Source organism: Leptonychotes weddellii, chromosome 1, assembly GCF_054177405.1.
Source record: "Leptonychotes weddellii isolate Sample4059 chromosome 1, ASM5417740v2, whole genome shotgun sequence".
NCBI classification, from domain to species: domain Eukaryota; kingdom Metazoa; phylum Chordata; class Mammalia; order Carnivora; family Phocidae; genus Leptonychotes; species Leptonychotes weddellii.
In genome coordinates, this window is record NC_138369.1 from 158,524,732 (window position 1) to 158,537,808 (window position 13,077).

The following is a 13,077-nucleotide window of genomic DNA, read 5'->3' on the forward strand; positions in this document are numbered from 1 at the left end:
AGTGCTATAAATAATGATTCAGTTATTTAGGCAACAATTTAGCAGTTGGAGCCAAGTAGAATATAGACAAAATGAAGAGGGATGTAAATACAGCATCAATGAAGAGTAGCAATTTTGTAAGTGCATCCTGAAATTAAGCTTTAAATAGTAATTGATGATGCAGTTTATACAACTTACTTCTGTAATAAGAACCTTTCCATTTTGTACTAACAGGATGAATTTTATTTTGTGGAGTCTTTCTAAAGATTATGCATTGAAAGATATGAACAGTTTATAAACCTATTCTAATTTCAATGTGTCTAGTAGCACCTACCTGATTCTCTCAAACTACCATACTATATTAACATATTATTGCATTTTTCCACAGATGGTATGGAGTGAACTGTAAAAACAAGCATGCAATCACATCAATGCAGACTTATTTCCTTAAAATGTCATACTGTATATGATTTATTATGTTAACACTCAACCACATCATATTATTTATGTTCTGTATATTCTGAAAAAGTGCTGCTCGACTGACATCGTCCTTTTTCTTTTGTAAGAAATCAACAAGATAAATGCTTCAACAATCAAAAAAAACAATTTAAAAATTCTAACGTTGTCTTTAAAAGTTTATACTTTTCTGATAAATAATCTAAGATACAGCACCCTTGTCTTCCATTTGATATTAATACATGATGTCATATTCAACCATTCTCATTTCCCAAAAATAAATTCCAAGATATTATTTTTAAAACCATAGGCCATCATGCTTTCAGACATCATAAGTATAGCTACCGTATTGTCATATTTGTTTTCTTCTTAAAGGTGCAATGCTTGTGAATGGGAAAATAATTTTTATCTAACTGGATTTTTAATTTTTAGCATATAATAAATTTAATGAGAACTAATCTAGCAATATTGTATTTTACTAGAAGAAATAATATGACTTTAGATTGACTCTGTGTCATATTTAAGAATACAGCATTTCTTAATGGTTAAATACACCAAAATTTCAGAAATAATCCAGAGAAAGAGACTTTCACCTTGGAGTTAAAAGCATGGCAGAAATTCTCCATCACTCAGTGTTTCATAAGTTTGTACCTCACAAAATGCATAGACAGGAATTTAATATAAAGAATTAGTTCATTTATACAGAAAACATATCTTAAACACTTCTTTTTGGCAAACCAACATAGGTAAGCAGCTCTGGAACTGCCAAATTAAAATTTGTAATAAATTTTTAGCAAACTAAGAGTTTACTTTTAGGTTATTATTCAACTGTGGTTGTAATTTAAAACCTGAGGCTGTGCACTGGTTGTTAGCTTAAAATTACCTTTCCTTATAACATTGTGCTTCCATTGTATAACAAATAAAAATTAACACGAACTAGAAAAATTTGTTGTTGAACAGTGCTAGGACATACAGACAAAAATACTAATACATGTTATCTACTTATAATATTGGTTTAAGTAATATCTAAAGGGATATAATGGACATTAGAAAATGCTTACTTATGACTGAATTACCTACAGCCAAAAAAGTTAAATATGTATCAAATAATGTTTAATTGGATTTATTATATGCACTATATACAGATACTAAATGTCTCAAAATTGTGCCCTATGGATACTTCAATTTTGTTTAGGCAGGTGAGTCTTTATGGAGAAAATAAATTATAGAATCAAATTGGAGAAATGAATGAAATTGTTGTGATTCCTGAAGCAGTAAAATGTTTGTAAAAATTTATTGGTAAATGAAGCTAAAATAACTTAATGGTGGGATCTATATAATTATATAAGATGTCATGTCATGATTGCAATGCAATACACACATGGCTCCTGTATCAAATTCTATATTTTTAAATAGCAAATTGATACAGCTTCACCACTATAATCTCAAACATTCCAGAATCTATTCTACAGTGTTTTCAGTTGTGTTTTCTAGGGCATATATTTCCAAGCATGTCTTTGAAGGCAGACACGTAGAAAACATTGTTTGTAAACCTCTAATTTCTGATAGAACTTAATCACATTAGGTCTTTACCTAATCCTGTTCCTTGTGAAAGCTGTCCAGCGGTAAATTGACAAAATTTATGATTTAAAGGGAAAAAATGAGGGCAAAAAAAACTTTGCATACTTTTTTTTCAATGTATAAAAACAATTCAATACCATGATCCAAGGAGATGATTAACATTGTTAAGGCTGTATATTCAAGCACTGTATGTTAAAAGAGCAATGGTGTGGAATTTAGGCAGTAAGAAATGTCCTGCATTATGGATGGTACAGTAATTAAAGAATGATGCTTTCAACAGCTGATTGTTGGTATACACTGGCTACTGATAGCAGTACGGTATGGAAGTTAATAAAGGTAGCAGAAGATGGTAGAAATGAATTCTGAAAGATGATAGCCAGTTTTCTCCAGCAGCCAGCCTGGTAAGGAAAACTCATAATCTTGGCCTGTATTTTAAATGAAATACTCCTTTTTCTCTTCAGCATTGACTTGGCTGCCTTCAGCATTGATAATGGCTGTGTCAGCATCTGGTGCATCCTCAGCCCCTTTAGCTTCATTTGTTAAGTACGTTCCTGTGGGTATTGGGAGAAAAAAAAATATATATATATATGTTAGTTCTGTGAGACTGGTTAAATAGCCAGCATTAAAGCTACATTCATTTAGGCAGGAGCTTTTGCCAGATTTCTGATATGTTGGAACATATTCTGAGACATCATAAGCCACACAATTCACTCTTGTGCTGTTGTGCACTATCTTTCAGTTTTCAGGTATATGTTATATGTGAATCTGTGGCCAGGTTAACTAGAGGCAACTGCCTAACTGGAGTGGGGAATGAGTAGTTTGATTTCTTTAATGATGGCAACAGACCATGTGCTCTGTGCAGCTGTAGCAATCAGGGTCCTTTGTTAAGATGTTGATAATGATCACATCAAACGTGTCATCTTTCATTTTGAAAACTCCACTTAAAAGTAGGTTATGTCAATAGTTTGCTACCCAACCCATTGCAAAAAAATTACATATTTTCTTCACTTATATGGCCAGATGTGTGTCTATAAACCTATGAACAAAAAATGTTGACCAAATGTTTAACATCATAGTTGAATGTCAAACCTAGAGATAAATTACAAACTTGCTTTTTTTCTGAGCCGGTGACTGACTTTGTGACCTTTGGCCATTGGCTAGACATCATTTTGCTAAACCGAACCAATTTTCATTAAGTAAAATAATCAAGACTTCCCTGAAGTAATTTCATATTTAGATCTCTTCACATATATGCATACACTCATTTAATATTTCATGATTAAGCTAGTCTTTAGAATATTTTTTTGTCAAACTTGAGACTACTTTATTAAATATTACCTACCTTTATGTCTTGCCAGATATCGACCAAGCAGAAATATAGAACACAGTGTGACAAATACAACTACAGCCACTATTCCTCCTATAAGAGCATGATCAGGGCCAGTCTGGCCAGCCAGAGCATTGGGATCTAGAGAAGAGAATAAAATATCACAGAAATGGTGTGTTATTTAAGCATAGAGTATATATCTGCATTAGAATGAGTTCTTGAAAAGTAGTTCATTTCTATTGAAATAAAATTTCATTAATGTGTATTAAACCAACCATCTAGTCAACAAGTATTCATTTGAATAACATACCTGGGGATATAATATTTGCCACATCAATCACAGTTGTCATTGACTGTACATTTTAAGACTAGATAAACGAATGCACATAAACTTTTTTTTTTCTTTTTAGAGGGAGAGAGAGCACAGTTTAGGGCAGGGGAGGGGCAGAGGCAGAAGGAGAGAGAATCTTAAGTAGACTCCCCACTCAGCATAAAACCTAAGGCGGGACTCAATCTCACGACCCTGAGATCATGACCTGAGCTGAAATCAAGAGTCCCACACTTAACCAACTAAGCCACTCAGGTGCTCAAATAAACATATATAATTTTGCATGGTTTTATGCCTTTCCTTCCTCTTCTCCTTCTGAATATATGTGTGACTGTGTGTGCATGTGCACATGTGTGTATTTTTTAGTGTGATGAACACAATTATATCATTCAAAAAATAAAATTATGGGAAATGCTGGGACTGAGATGATAACTTGGAATTTATTATCATATAAATCTTATTTAAAGCTATAAGCAATTGATGAACTTCCCACAGGAGTAAGTCTAGATAGAGAGGAGAAGAAGTCTGAAAACTGAACTGAGGAACTCTCATATCTAAAGTCCTGGAAGGGAAAGTGCTTCCAGCAGAGCTGACTGAGAAGGAGAGAACAGTGAGATAGGAAAATATCCTGCAGAGTACATTGTAGTTGATCAAAGGAAAGAACATATTTCAAGGAGAGGACAGTGTTACAAATTGGGTTAAATGTGATTGACAGAAGGAGGAAAATGAACACTCAGTGTAAAAGATTAAGTGCCTATTTGACTTGTAGTTTTAGAGAAAGTAGCTGGAGAGATACAGATTAATAATATACTCTCACATTTGGCCTTTAGTAAAATTACAGGGAAGAGATGAACCCAGCAAAGGATAGCTAGTTTTCAAGCAGAAAGAAAAAGATCAAAAGAAAGCCTAGACAACTGGGAATTGCAAAGTTTTAGAAAATCAACTACTTATAGAAGTCACACAATAAGGGACAAAACTGAGTGAACCTTTGAGCAATAAAACCCACTAAGGCTCAGCCCTACTGCAACGATCAGATTGAGTATACTGCCTACCCTCCCAAGCCCATGTTGCCGATATCCTCATGGTAACTACTTATATTCTAAAGGAGGGATTTAGAGGATAGAGAAAGTAAAGAAATAAATTAGGCATGACAATTATGCCTTCAAAAGATCTTGAAGTATGATAATAGGCACATGAATATGACATATTAGGAGTTTAATGTGTTTTTAATGAAACTATTGTGGAGAAAGTAGCATATGTTTAGATAGGAAAAAAAGTCTACTTAAAACCAAACAACCTCAGGATCCCCAAGCCTGGTGAAAGCAAGAAGTGGAGTATAAAAGCTGGGTAGTTCCCATGAAGAGCATGTTCCCAAACATCCACTTCAAATGTGGCCATGGAATATAACTGACAGATTGAACCTCCCATAGGGTAGAATTGGGGGAAGCACATAAGAGTGTACAGAAGAGAATTCCATTTCTTCAAGGAATTACAACTGCTGCCAAGGCAGAGGGATCATTTAATACTAGCCTGGCATGTTTTCATAATTGCTATGGATAATGACTACTCAGTGTTTCCCAATCTTTATTTCCAAATGGGAACAATTATAGTAAGAAGCACTTCCTCATGGCTGTCTTCTAGGACTGCATTTTGTATATGTGTAGAGGGGAGAATTACTAATTTGTCTTCAGGTTTATTTGTCCCTGGACTAATGTATCCAGATATGATGAAGAGGATTGTGGATATTTAAAGATCCTAGTCTTTGAGTTGGATATATTGGCTTGATGGGACGTTAGGTTGTCTCTTTGGACAGGTATGACAGTTGTTTGTGTAAGGAAAATAGGTGAAAAATATTTGGTGATCAGAAGGGTGTACTGGGGAAGATACTTCTAGCTAATAGCAAACTTGCTTTCTTTTCTTTCAGTACACAGAACTAATCATTTTCCAGCTTCAATTCAGTTGAGTGTAACAATGTGATCTGGGCTCTGGACAACTGAATGAAGGTCCAGCCAATAAAAACATCCCACATGTAACTCTCCAGGGTGATCTCAGGAGATACAAATTGAAAACAAGAGAAGCTATAAGAGTAAGTAAGGCAATAGATCATTCAGTCTCCACCTGGAAGGAAATTGCCCAACTAAGCATACATGCATTGAACTATTCAAGTGTAAAAACAAACAAACAAACAAAAGTTTATTTTAAAAACACTGAGTATTAAAAAGTTAATCTGTCATGGCAGCTTTTGTTAATGTACCTTTCTATTATATATTTCTTGTATTTTCCTTAATTTCTGGCATTGGCTGTAAATCTAAAAATTAAAAAAAAAGAAAAACAGGAAGAAAAAGCATCAAAAAATAAACCTGTCATGTCTCAGAATTCCCCATTCTTATTCCTTGCTTAGATACTTCAGAATCAGTTTCAAATCCCAATTCTTGCTCAAGTCCCCAAATGCAGATAGTCATAAATCATTTCTATTTTGTTTGCTAAATATCTCTCAGAACTGAGCACTCTTTTGGGGAACTGAGAAATCACTCCTATTCATACATCTCTGTACCTATCTCATTTCCTGAAGGTAAATTCTGAAATGCTATTGCTGGACCAACTCGTATAAACATTATTTAAAGACTTTTGATAAATATTGCCAAGTTATGTTATAGAAAGACTGTATGAATTCATCCTGTACCACCTACATCTGAAGGATTCCCCCCCAGTACTAACATCAGATATTAAAATTTTAAAAATTTGCCAAATATTGATGTGTTAAATATTTAGTATTTACATGTTACCATAAATATATCTAACTACTTTTGCCTATATGAATTTATTAATTTGAAATGGCTGCTTATTCAGTTTAATGCTTTTTTTTTTAAGATTTTATTTATTTATTTGACAGAGAGAGACACAGCGAGAGAGGGAACACAAGCAGGGGGAGTGGGAGAGGGAGAGGTAGGCTTCCCACAGAGCAGAGAGCCCAGTATGGCGCTCCATCCCAGGACACTGGGACCATGACCTGAGTGGAAGGCAGATGCTTAACGACTGAGCCACCCAGGTGCCCCTGGTTTGACCATTTTTCTATTCAAATTTTCTGTTTCAACAGCTCTCTCCATAGAAAGATGAATATTTTTAGCAACTCATTTTTATTTATTCTACATTTATTGTCTTTTCAGTGATGGATAAGTATTATAATTTTATGTAACCAAATCTATCAAACTTTTGTATTATGATGTCTGATTTGCGGATCATGATTTGAAATGCTTTGCCCATGATGAGATTATACACATATAGATTTATGCTGTTGTCTAACATTTTTATTGTCATATTTTAATCCATCTAAAATGTATCTTGGTCTATGGTTTGAGGCTAAAGTAAAACAGAACTTTATGTTCCTTTCTTTCTTTCTTTTTTTTCTTTCTTTCTTTCTTTCTTTTTCTCTTTCTTTCTTTCTTTTCTTTTTTTTTTTCTTTTTTTTTTGGTGCTTCAGCTGTTTATTGACACACAGGTAGGCTCTATAGCAACAGGCCTGGGGGCGGCTGCAGCAGTGGGGAAAGTAGGGGGTGGAGGGCGGAGGGTGGAGTGTTTGCCTGCAGCGACAGCTGAGTGTAGGAACAGAAGTGCACAACGCACACAAGGTGGGAGTGGGGGAGACTGAGGGCGGTGGAGAAGCAAGTGAGGGCCTGAGCCAGTCTCCTTAAGGTGGAACCAGTGCCCTATGCTGCTACTCTTGCTGGCGGTCTCTTGACCGCAGGTCAGGGTTGGGAGTTCTCTGGTACCCGTTTTCCATAGGTACCGAATGGAGTACGCAAAGGAGAATAAGCAGGAGCTGTTGCCCTCCACATTAAGCTCTGGGGCTTCCAGTCCTGCAGCCTTTCTTCGTCCCTTGCTTGGGTGAGGTCACATGATGTGCAACCCAGCTCTGGGTCACCTCACCCGAACAGGGTCCTAAAAAACAGTCATGTTTTACAGAGGCATTAATCTTCCCTGGATCCCAGCCCACCAGTGCCACGTGACAGCCCCCAAGTGAGCACTACAAGCAATGCTGGCCTAATGGATGGGTTGGGGAACGGGGACGGGACAGGGGCTGGAGGAGGGGCTCTGGGGCCCATCACGGCACAGGCACGACACGCATGGTGTTGGTGAAGCCGGAGCCAGGGCGCCACCCAGTCAGCACAATGACCACATCGCCCTTCTTGAAGAACCCTTGGGCCTTGCCAACATTCATGGCCAAGTTCACCCGGAGGTCCACGTCCTCAGCCCAGGCCTCCTCCACTGGGTCCTTACACACCACAGGAAAGATGCCGCGGTACAGGTGGGCCTGGCGAGCAGTCTGGTGATTCCGGGTCACAGCAATGATGGGGGCGCGGGGGCGGTATCTAGACACCTGGTGAGCAGACCTGCCAGACTTGGTGAGGACGATTATGGCCCCACTGCAGCACTTGAAGGTGGCCTCCACGGCACCCACGGCGGCGGCTTCTGTGGGGTCGTTGGTAATGGGCGCCAGGCAGCGGAGTTCCTCAAATAATTGCAAGTGGTAGATGGCGGCCTCTGCCTCACGGGCAATCAGGTGCTGCATACGAACCGCCTCGAGCGGGTAGTCCCCTTTGGCTGTCTCTCCAGACAGCATGATGCAGTCGGCTCCATCCAAGACCGCATTGGCCACATCGCTGCCCTCAGCCCGAGTGGGACGGGGCTTCTTGATCATGCTCTCCAGCATCTGCGTCGCACAGATGACAGGCTTCCCGGCTCGGTTGCACCGCCCAATCATCATCTTCTGAGCAAGGAAGACCTTCTCTGCGGGAATCTCAATGCCTAGATCACCACGAGCCACCATGATGCCATCACTGGCTTCCAGGATCTCATCAAACCTCTGAACTCCCTCATGATTCTCAATTTTGCTGATTATCTTGATGTTCTTCCCTTTCTCTCCCAGGACCTTCCTGACTTCATGGACATCTGAGGCCTTGCGGATGAAAGATGCAAACACCATATCTACATCCTGTTCTACCCCAAATTTCAGATCCTGGATGTCCTTTTCCGACACAGCAGGCAAGTCCACAGCAGCCCGGGGGAGGTTCACACCCTTCTTGCTCCCCAAGGAGCCACCGTTCTCCACCTGCGTCACCAGGAAGTCAGCACCTTTCTGCTTCACCTGCAGAGAAATAAGCCCATCATCCACGTAGATCTTGCTGCCCACTTCCACCACCTTGCAGATGTTCTTGTAGTCCAGCCACAGGATATTCTCATCACATTTGTCCATGTAGGCATTGTCCAGAGTGATCTTGAGCGTGGCCCCTTTCTTCAGCTCTATCTCCGCAGTGCCGCTGCCCTTGATGAGCCCAGTTCGGATCTCGGGTCCTTTGGTGTCCAGGGCTATGGCAACCGGCCGGTAGAGAATGGGGTCGGAAGCAAAGCTTTCCGTGGCTGTGTGCACGTTCTTGATGGTGTCTGCATGGTACTCGTGGGTTGCATGAGAGAAGTTCATACGAGCCACATTCATTCCAGACTTAATCATCTCCTTCAGCATCTCCACAGATCGGGAAGCTGGGCCGATGGTACAGATGATGCCAGTGTTCCGGGCCGTGATGGGTGGCGAGTTGATGTCCAGAGGGCACATGTGTTCCAGGAACGTGTCGGCCATGGCTGCGTGCAGCTGCTGGGTCTGGATGAAGGCAGTGCCGACATCGCTATGGGGCTTTGACGTGGCTGCTGAGGTCCTCCAGCGCGGTCCCGCTCGAGCTGCACTGCCGCCGCAGAGCGGTCTCGACGCTCGTGACGCGGAGCTGCTGTCTCTTTCTTTCTTTTCTTTCTTTCCTTCCTTCCTTCTTTCTTTCTTCGTTCTTTTTTTCTTTCTTTCTTTCTTTCTTTCTTTCTTTCTTTCTTTCTTTCTTTCTTTCTTTCTTTCTTTCTTCCTTCCTTCCTTCCTTCCTTCCTTCCTTCCTTCCTTCCTTCCTTCATCTCTCTCGCTTTCTTTCTTTCTTTCTTTCTTTCTTTCTTTCTTTCTTTCTTTCTTTCTTTCTTTCTTTTCTCTCTCTCTCTCTCTCTTTCTTTCTTTCTTTTTTAAGAGTGAGTTGGGAGGGCAAAGGGAGAGGGAGAGAGAGAATCTTAAGCAGCTTCCATGCCCAGCAAAGAGCCCGATGTGGGGCTCCATCTCACAACTCTGAGATCATGACCTGAGCCCAAATCAAGAGTTAGACAATTAACCCGGCTGAGCCACCAGGTGCCCCTGTACTTTATTTTCTAAAGCATTATGTCTAGTATTTGTCAAGATTATATTTATCATTTTTATTTCATGACCATGAAACCTACTCAGTTTTCCTATTAGTTTAAGTAGTGTTTATTTAGTATAACAATTCCATTTAAACATCTGGGAAAATGCTTTTCTTTGTTGAACATCCATCATTTCTCTTATTGAAAATATTTTTCATTGGATACAAATTAATTTTTTATTCCCTTTGCCCATACTTGCATTTTCTTTATTATTAATGTTGAAATATTTTGAAGAAGGATTCTCTGTTCTGATGCTGGTATTTATTCCTGCTCAGCTTTAATGCTGCAAATCAATCCACCTACAGAAACTGTCTTTGAAATGAAATGTGTATCATATGACATTTGTACATAATGGGTGTACTGGAGAGGGAGTCTTGGGATGTAGATCATTATTGGTGAGAGATTTCACTGATTTACTTCATGCATTTTGCCTATACTCTTCATTCCCACAGTAGAATCTCAGATATGTGGACCATCCCCCCCCTTTTTTCTGTACAGTAAGACAATCTTTTAGAATTTGTTTAAATAAATTTAAATTTATCATGTTCTTCATTGCATATATTTTCACTGGATTTCAGATACATTTATAGTATATTAATAAGACTTTCAGAGAAAGTAATGCAAACACATATCTATTTGACTCTAGTCATTAATGTTCTAGATATACTCTTATAACCTATGAAGTAAACACTTAAACTTTTAGCCTTCAGCTCATCAGCAAAATAAGTCCACATACAGTCCCAGGATTTTTAAGATTTCAAAGATAGGATGGATATAGATAATGTTACTTTGCACATCTATTTGTGAATATATTTGTTTAAAAAAACTAACACTGTTGGTTATGCTTTTTATTTTTCCCCCATAACTCTTAGAACTAAATTCTGTCTTTAATTCCTACAGTTAGCAACTAAAACAAGTGACTGAAATTGAGGATCAGAGAAGTATCATCCTAACAATGCAAAAATAATATATAATTTAAATGGCTAAGTCCCAGTGGGAATCTCTCATATATCCTTTCTCTCATTTCTCTCCTACTGTCATAGCAATGAAAAAAAAAATGAAGTACAGCCTTCAGAAGTTCCTTTACAGATAGCTGAGTCTTCATTATTATTCAGATAAATACATCATATATCTTAAAGACCATTATTCATTCTCAAGTGCTAGTCTATGATTTGTGGGAGTTAGTCTATTAACACTGGAGTGGGTAAATCCCAGTGGATTTGGCAATATATTAGCAGTCTCTTTAGTTGACAATGCACAAAACACAAAGAATATTGTAGAATTAAAACTTTCTGAACTTAACATCTTTCAATTAGGGTTACTGGACACTTAGTAAAGGCCTCCAAAGAGAAAATTATGTTAAATAATAATATTTAGGGTTAGTAATTTCTGATATTTAGAAGAGTAGAAAGTAACCTCAAAGTATAGTTTTATTTAACACCTTAACATGGAGAATCCTAAATTATGTAATTCTATCTCTGAAATCATTGCTGGGGGTTTCTATCAAGTAACTTGTCTGTCATATGTTTCCCCTTAAAATGAGAAGTATAAACTCCCAAGAAAAGAACATCTGACTTTCTAGGATCACATCATGCAGAAATTATAAGTGCTACATAGTTTTTAATCCAAGTGTTAGAATTATTTTATGATAAATAATTTTATAAGTTATCATATATGATTTCCAGTTTGAACAAAATGGTAGGAAAGAAGTAAAATTAAAATCATTTTATGTAAACATTTTAAAATTAGGTTTCATGACTATTTTTAAGAGAATGATTTTCATTATATATTAAAATAAATATGTTTTCAAGGCCATATTTGGATTAACAATTGTAATTTTTTTAAACGATAAGATTCTAAGGATATGTACGCATAATAAGAATGCTATTCACATACTCATGAAATTGATAAGAAGTTTTTTATGTTTTCTTACTGAAATCTAATAAATATTATCTACAAAACTGTTTAAATGTCAGGGTTCAGACTATTATCAATAGTTCAGTATCAATTTAAAAAGTATGGAATAGTGAATTGGATAGTAGATTAGAAAAGTGTCAGTTAGGTTTGAGGCTAATGTAAAGAGAAATCTTTGGCAAATCTAGGGATTGAATTCAATGTCAATATTGAAAAATATGAATAAGATAAAGCTGGAATGAATACAAGAATTAGTGAAAGAAACAAGTGCCTCTTATGGAAAAGTCAATAAATAGTTCCCTAGTAACAACCATCAGAGTCGTGGAAAGTCAAGATTTACATGAATTAAGTACAGAGTAGTAGAAATTTGGACCAAATATGACCAGACTGCATGATAAGAGCCACTTCAACAATAAATACACTTATATTACTATTCTGTACCCATTTTGGAGGATTTTTTTAAGTGATTGAAAACTCCTGGAGAAACTTCAGTTTAACCATAAAATGGTTCAAAAATATGAAATTCAACTCAAAGGTAAGTGTAAAACTGGGATTGTCACCTTTAGAAATAGAAAGCATATATGATTTTTCAAGTTGTTTCCTTAAGTGTTTCTGAGTCACAGTCAAATGATATCTAGCATTTCTACTGAGTTTTCTCTTTGTTGGGAATGTACTTACTTTGGGTATTTAAGACTTTAAGAAAGTAGGGTATTTTTATTTTAAGAAACTGCTATTGCCTGAATTGTGTTTCCACAAAATCCATATGTTGAAGTGCTACTACTCACTGTAATGGAACTTGGAGATGGAACCTTTGGGAGAAAACTAGGTTTAAATCAGTTCATGATGGCGAGGCCCTCATGGTGAGATTAGTGCCCTTATAAGAAAAGATACCAGAGCTAACTCTGGTAAAAATTTAAGGCCATAGAAAATAGATTTAGAGAAGTTTGGACAATCCATACTCATTCCCAACCAGATTTTTGGTAGACAAATAGAAGATCCAAGACTGCACCAATCAATTTCTTTTAGTTAGTTACCTATAATTGAGTTGTACATTGTATTAGGTGTTGTATGAGTTAACACTGCAAACCCCTCTATCCATTCACCCACTGATGTATCATAGTGGTTAAGATGTAACGATTGACACCAAGAGCATCAGATGAAATCAATCTTGGAATGAAACTATGTTTCATTGTGTACACAAATAGAAGGAAAACAGTAGAATAGAAGA

General features: G+C 37.4%; 2 protein-coding genes across 4 annotated transcripts in view; both read right to left on the reverse strand.

Moving 5' to 3' along the window:
• Window positions 1-432: 432 nt before the first annotated feature.
• Window positions 433-13,077, reverse strand: part of CADM2 (cell adhesion molecule 2) — a 1,012,057-nt gene continuing 999,412 nt past the window's right edge. For all 3 annotated transcript variants that reach the window (XM_081798557.1, XM_081798566.1, XM_031041510.2), the window contains 2 exons: window positions 3,359-3,484; window positions 433-2,567 (listed from right to left, as the gene is read on the reverse strand). In XM_081798557.1, coding sequence (XP_081654683.1) covers window positions 2,449-2,567; window positions 3,359-3,484 — 245 coding nt within the window. In that variant the 3' untranslated portion in view covers window positions 433-2,448. The remainder of the gene's footprint in view (window positions 2,568-3,358; window positions 3,485-13,077) is intronic.
• LOC102745703 (pyruvate kinase PKM) lies at window positions 7,270-9,638 on the reverse strand. The gene is made up of 2 exons (XM_081798607.1): window positions 9,216-9,638; window positions 7,270-9,123 (listed from the first exon to the last, which is right to left on the reverse strand). The coding sequence occupies exons 1-2, from the start codon at window positions 9,621-9,623 to the stop codon at window positions 7,774-7,776; spliced, it is 1,758 nt and encodes a 585-aa protein (XP_081654733.1). The 5' UTR covers window positions 9,624-9,638; the 3' UTR covers window positions 7,270-7,773.

Excerpts from the sequence above, each read along its gene's own strand:
- LOC102745703 (XM_081798607.1), bottom strand. The coding sequence starts at position 9,623 with ATGAAGGAAGGAAGGAAGGAAGGAAGGAAGGAAGGAAGGAAGGAAGGA. Across the intron at positions 9,124-9,215 it reads TGGCATCATCTGTACCATCG|TACCATGCAGACACCATCAA; the intron begins GCCCAGCTTCCC and ends GCAACCCACGAG.